Raw genomic sequence first — 6,659 nt, 5'->3', positions numbered from 1 at the left:
TATTTTATTTATATAGCATGATAGAACGAATTGTATGGATACTAGGACACACATATATACACAAATACACATACATATACGTACGTTACATACCCGTAGATTGTTATAAAACCGATCAACAATAGAAGCGTGTGTCAACACTCCATAATTTTCTACTTTGACATTCACATTCTCCTCTCCATCCTCAATTCCAACCTTTCGCTTCGGCGGTGTTCCTTGTGCAAGCTCTCGTCGCAGTAACTTGCCTTTTGTGTCAATGTGAAAGAAGAAGTGCCTCGCTCGATTGAGGTGATCCGATTCCGTGTCATATGCGTTATCGTAATTGATCCACTTCTGCCATTGCTCAGGGTTTTTAGGTTTATTCGTTCTAATAGTCGACTTCGCTGGATCGTTCGATGTATTATTTGCCGGCTGATTCGCAGCATCTACGGCGTGTGATGGTATTGTATTCTGCACGTTACTATAAAGGCGATGCGTGAAGCAACTTGCGCTATACGAGAGTAAAACTCTCAATGTACACACGTGCACTTGAGCGCGTGATAGTGTACAAAGCATCGCGATATGTTACACGTAGCTACTACTTACTATGGGTAGAGATACAAATCGATCACCTCGGTATCAAAGTATGAATGTTGTACTTTTGTAACGGCCCTCCAGTCGTCCAGGCTTTATTATATTCTCTTCAGTTTTAAAAATGTAAACTGAGCACTCTGAACTCGACCCACTTCTTGTGTCATTATAAATTCATTATCAGTAACATCAGTCATCACTTCTCATCACTTCTAAAAATAGTACATACCAGTTCCATATTTATTTACATCTGTATATAAATACATACACTTCTACTACACTACCGCTATACGACGTTGCGGTATAGCTTCTATCTGTGGAACACAGCCGGCGTAGCTTCCTGTAGCGATAGCTCGTGCAATATACCAGCCTGTACAAGAACCTTCTTGTCCAGCGGTGCAACACTACCCTCGCTCACTTCCAGACGCATCAAGTTATCTAGATGACTGCATGTCCAGAGCTCAGTGATGTGCTTCGTGGTTGCATCTGCAACACTATCAGGCAAGCCAAGGATGCTAAACCGTTCTAGATGTGGATAGTTATCTATTACAGAGAATAAATAACGCGATAAAGTGAGTGAATACGCCGAATATTCACATCCATTCCAATTCTCCTGATTGTCATTCGAAATACAAAGCGTGCGCACAGACCGGCACTTGCCTGCGAGTATAGTTAGAAGGAACCCCAGGTCAAACACACGCCTATCGCATAGGTCTGAAATAAGTATTCTGATATCAGTCAGCCTGTCTCCCATCGCTACACACAGATCTATAATACGACACGGAGAGGATGGTGACCCGGCACTCAAAGGCCAGGCAACCCATATACTGTTCATTGTATCTATATCTGCAGCAAAGTTGAGTAGTCCCACTTGCTCTTCCCCTCCATGAGATACATCCAATGTAGTAAGGCGTGGGCAGTATAACCCGATCATTTGGAAGGCGTCTGTCAAGCCGGAAGCTCTAATACGCGCGTTGAGTGAAAGGCGCTCCAATTTCCTATACTTGACCTGGGACAGGTCGCAAACTAGGCTATAGCAGTCGTCGTGTGTGGCTTGGTACATCCGGAAGAGTGTGGGGTCCTGGGCCACTTTGTGCCACTTTCTACCTGGTAAATGTGAAGATAGCATTGATGTGAGTGGGTTTGTACGCCGATGCGGGCGGTGGGGCGTTAGTGGTGAAGTTGTCACAGTTGATGTGTGTGGGTAGATACTACGGAACAAAGTAGTGTTTTAAGTTACTATTTGTCTGATGGATTGTGATGATAACATCGACATTAAGTGAGTTGGTATACTGACACGGACAGTGGTGAGTATACTGTATCGTGTTAGGTTATAACTTACACACTTGGGCCGCATTCTGAAGCTCTGGTTGTGCGAGGCTGGCCAAGATCTTCAGAACGAGCTCGTCAAGGAGGCTACTGTAATCCTCACGAAACATACTGACTGTCAACTCCAGAAATCTACGAGAATAATGAACTGTCGTGGATTCTAGAAGCGGTATTTACCGACGTCAGTTGACATTACTTGATAGTTTTGATGTGAGAGAGGTGCCGACCATAATTTTGTTGCTCTTTTTTGAGCTACTCATGTGACTTCGAAAAGTCATGATCGGAATTGTATCTCTAGATATGATAGAATATCAAATGGTGTGTCTCCTACGGGTGCTGATCAGCGTATGTAATATACATGTACGTTTTTGGTACATATTTACAAATACGCTCTATAAGTGTACACACGAGAACGAAGGTTTTGTTACACGACACTTGTGTTGTGATATGCACACCAACATAAAATTGATGTTAAAGTACATGATATACGATATTTACAGTCTCCAGATGTGCTCACCCGTTGCCCACTCTCAATACACATTTAGATTGTCAGATTTCTTATCTTCATATATGCTATGTTGTCCCAAGCATTGCCAATTACTGCTCTCTGGTATCAAAGTAGCTTATCCTGCTGTCAAGAGTTAGTATGTGATTTGTATATTATTCAGCATTTGGCTGTATCATGTGCAAGGTTGGTGCTTAGCGTGGTGGTAACTGAAATATATCCTGCAACTTTTATCAAGTGCAATTCATGGTTTCATGCTCGTGTTCTGTAGAGCAATATAATAGCCGCTTTCAAATTGTGAGGAGAATCGTTTGCAACAAATATGAAGACTTTTTGTTCGGAAGAGCATTTATTGATATGGTTTTGATGCCAGAGTATAGTACTGTGATAGGTGCTTTATGTGTCTCTATTCAATCCTATTCTGTTCCGTGCACTTTTGCCATACCTTTGGCCGTGTATAGACCGCCTGCTTCCAGAAGAGAAACAGAGTCGCACTCATGTAGTTGTCCTGTCTCTACTCTTTTTACCTGCTTTCCTCCTAGTCCGAATACCGATTCAAGGTGTCGTACTTGCCATTCATTTTCACAGCCTCGTAGCTGCCGCCATAGTAGAACCGCTCCACGTCATACTCCACCCAGTCTTCTTCGTACTCTCCCAGCATTCCTTCTTCTGTGACAATGGTGTAGAAACTGGCACCAACCACACCAGTGTTGTTGAACGATGCACTCCAGTTCTCAGCCGAGAAGTCGCCGCCCGACACGCTCGCGTCTTCAACTAACTGAGCTGTCTCGTTGAACATTTGACCGTTTGAGAGGATTACTAGCCATTCGCCCTCGTATACACCGATTTCATCTGTCGCAGGATTTTTCTTTATCAAGACTGACCCCCCATAGTAGAAACGCGAGTTGAGGTACGTCGTATTCGCTTCGGATATCATAAAACTGACGTACTCGACACGGTGGGCATGGATTTGCGCATCTGTTAGGCTTGGGACAGTGACGGCCGACGTGCGATTAAGTGATGCCGCAATCGATCCACCATAGTAGAACCTCTCGGCTTCGATACTACCTCCGTAGTAGAATCGCTCAGTGTGATACAGATCACGGTCCGTCACATACTGTGTGTAGTTAGTGTTCAGAAGGAATGACTTCAGCTCCTGGAAGTACTGTCGTTCAGGTTCGAGATCAGTCTCATCAACCTCTCCATCACCAATCAGCCACTTCCAAGCAAGAAAATCGTGTACGCTTGTCCAGCCGTTCTCACGGATCATCGTAATGTTTGTGCTTTCCATTCTCAGTAGATCCCAGCCACCCTGAGTTGAGCGCATAGTGAGATACGTGCTGTAGTTGGCACCATCGATTGACCCCCCATAATAGAAACGCATATTCAAGAACTCATCGAACGTCCAGAGACTGTACTGTCTTTGCTGCTCTGCATACTCTTCCTCGGTCATTGGTGGACTGTATATATAGCCCTTGCCTTCTCCAAACTGTGTGTGATTGTCGGTGGAATTGGATATCTCGACAACATTGATATTGGCAAATGCATACAAGTTGGCAGTGTCCGCCGGCACGCCAGATAGTTGCCCCGGAGTGGCTGCGACAAGCATAGATCGTAGTATTTGTCGATTGGTAATGTTTCTGCCAGCATCGGACCAGAGCTTGGCTGCAATCCCTGCAACGTGGGGGGCAGCCATGCTAGTTCCGCTCCAAGTACTCACAGCATCATTAGGTGTGGTGGAGGAAATACTATGACCAGGTGCCGCAAGAGAGACGCACTTGCCCCAGTTCGAGTATGAAGTATAGTTGTCATCAATATCCGTCGCACCCACAGTTAGCACCCAGGGGCTTCTGCTGGGAGAACTATCGCACGCATCAGTTTCTGCATTTCCCGCTGCAGCTACAACCAGGACGTTATCGAGATACAGGCGGTACGTTAACGTATCCATATAATCTGAAGTTGGTCCTGATAGTGACATCACTACTACAGCAGGAGATCCTGGCCCTCCGGGTCGGTTGAACAAGATGTGTTCCAATCCCATGATGACGTTATATGTTGTTCCTTGACCCTGGTCGTTCAACACCTGAAAACAAGAGAAACCAATATGAGTTAAATTTTGCAAATGACGAGTATTCAATTTGAATCGATTCGCAATTTTTTTGAATCTGGGGCACGAGTTCACGTTGCGACATACGTAAAACTATTTACCTTCACGCTGTGAATAGTAGAACCCGGTGCTACTCCAAAACCGCTTGAAGCCACAATCCCAGCTACATGAGTTCCATGTCCAAGACCGTCTTGACATCCACTGAAAGCGGACCACGAGTGAGATACATTTGTGTGTGCAAATCCTTGGTGCGAAATGTCGACTCCGCTATCAACGATGAACACATCCATGCCATTTCCAGAGGCCAAGTCCGACACGGTAGCAATGTTATCAAGCGGTAGAAACAATTGGTCGATACGATCTAATCCCCAATTGTAAAGTGTTGATGTTGATTGAACATCTGTTACGTATTCAGCATCCTGAACAGAAGACGCCCGCATAATTTGCTTGATGGCATTCTGTTTCTCAGTTCTTACTACAACTACGAATGAATCCCCAGCGGCGTATGAACCAACAATCATGTTGCCGATTTTGGATTGTTTGTCGTTGCGACCATTGTTAACCTTGTTGTACTTGAACAGTGAGTTGACTTCGGCTTCAAATTCCGCTCTGGTCGCTCCCATATTCAGTTGAACCATAATTTCCCCATTTCGTTTCCCAATGCTAGAGGCTTCGTTGCGGAAAGGTTTCTCAATAATCGATTTTGCACTGGCACCCAGCGAACCGAGGACCAAAACACTCGCTATCAAATGGAGAACCTTCATCTCGTTTAGTTGTAACTCTAGTTAATTTTTGTCCCGAGTATGCAAGACTGATTGTCGTAGTCTTGCAGAATCGACCTTAAATACTTACATAGCCTTCGGTCTTGCACTACGAAGAAGAAATCATTTTGGCTGTATTTTTTCCGTGACTGAATTGCTTCTATAGCCTTTCTTGATCTCGAAAACATCTGGCTTATGCTAGAGGTTCTATATTTTGTCTTTAGCAATCTGTGAGTTACTAGATGAATCCGATGAAAAACAAGCAGACACAGCGAATGGATTTCCGACCGATTAACCGGATTCCTAAGTCCCGTGAGGTCAAGACTGGAATGCTACTTTGAAGTCGCCCAAAACTGCCGAGACCTGCAACCTTTGAGGATGATCCTATAAAACTGCTTTGGGCTTAATAATTTGGTCATCGCAGCCTTGTCTCCATCCGGTCTGGTGTACTGCTGCATTGCGAACCTGTAGCAGTCTGTAGCTACCAGATCGCCTCTATATTTTACTATGAATGCAAACTGTTTCTACTGCACATTTTGTCAAACATTTGCACAATCTGCCTGGAGCTGGGCAGCATTCCATAGTATGTAGATCAACGAAAAATATTCCTCCTTTCTTTTAGAAATCATACACTGTCCACTGAGCCCTCAGTCCTCAGACTTCAGAAGCTCAGTCCTGACTCCTGACTCCTGAGTGAGCTGAAGACCTGACGGTGACTCCTGAGACTCCTAAACTCATTACGTTATAACGTATAAAAGGCGTTTTGGGCAATATGCATACAAGATAGCCCGTTGTTTCTTTTATCAAAGTTATATGCTCTATAACACCGATATTTACGTTGAAACGTTTACAAATATCAATGACGTAATGACTGAGGTCTGACTTTGCCGCCGACTGCAAGGCCAAGCAGGAATTCGGGCCGAATTCCTCAATTGTTCCTTGACGCCTTGCTGACTGTGTGCGGGTTTCGGATTTTCAACCCCTGGAATCCTGGATTCTCGAATTTATTAAACACCATGTCCTGCATTAACCATATCCATTCGGCCATTCCCCACACCGGTATGTATGTATCCATAATAACCTTCAATAAACATAGGGAAAGCTTCTAGGTAATATTCTAATATCAATTTAATTAAATTGTAAGTATACAAACAACCAACTAAATAAAGTATAGTATACTGCATCGGTTTAACGTAGAGAAACAATGTAGTGCATCGGTTAAATACCCACATTATATGGGAAAGACTATCCTCAGAACCATCCGTATAAAACTTCGATGCCAGGTACAGTTGAAGTATGTTTTCGACATACAAGCATATGCCCATTTCTATATGCATATGAATTTATCGATATTTATCATGCATATCTGCCAGCTAATTGTATGTCT

The 6,659-nt window shown here is 43.9% G+C and overlaps 2 protein-coding genes across 2 annotated transcripts in view; both read right to left on the bottom strand.

Annotated features, from left to right (window-relative positions):
- The window catches only part of SARC_08040 (hypothetical protein), a 7,079-nt gene extending 4,727 nt beyond the window's left edge, over window positions 1-2,352 (bottom strand). The window contains exons 1-2 of the mRNA XM_014297993.1: window positions 937-2,352; window positions 94-425 (exon numbers count right to left, since the gene is read on the bottom strand). Of these exons, the coding sequence (XP_014153468.1) occupies window positions 94-425; window positions 937-1,699 (1,095 nt within the window). The 5' untranslated portion in view covers window positions 1,700-2,352. The remainder of the gene's footprint in view (window positions 1-93; window positions 426-936) is intronic.
- A 387-nt stretch (window positions 2,353-2,739) lies between these two features.
- Window positions 2,740-4,951, bottom strand: SARC_08039 (hypothetical protein; the record flags this gene model as incomplete). The annotated part of the gene is made up of 2 exons (XM_014297992.1): window positions 2,740-4,487; window positions 4,613-4,951. 2 exons carry the CDS (start codon window positions 4,949-4,951, stop codon window positions 2,943-2,945), a joined length of 1,884 nt encoding a protein of 627 aa, XP_014153467.1. The 3' UTR covers window positions 2,740-2,942.
- Between the last annotated feature and the right edge of the window lie 1,708 nt (window positions 4,952-6,659).

Source organism: Sphaeroforma arctica (genome assembly GCF_001186125.1).
Source record: "Sphaeroforma arctica JP610 unplaced genomic scaffold supercont1.685, whole genome shotgun sequence".
Classification (NCBI taxonomy): Eukaryota; class Ichthyosporea; order Ichthyophonida; genus Sphaeroforma; species Sphaeroforma arctica.
The sequence above is the reverse complement of the archived record's forward strand: the minus strand, read 5'-3'. Positions and strand labels throughout refer to the sequence as shown.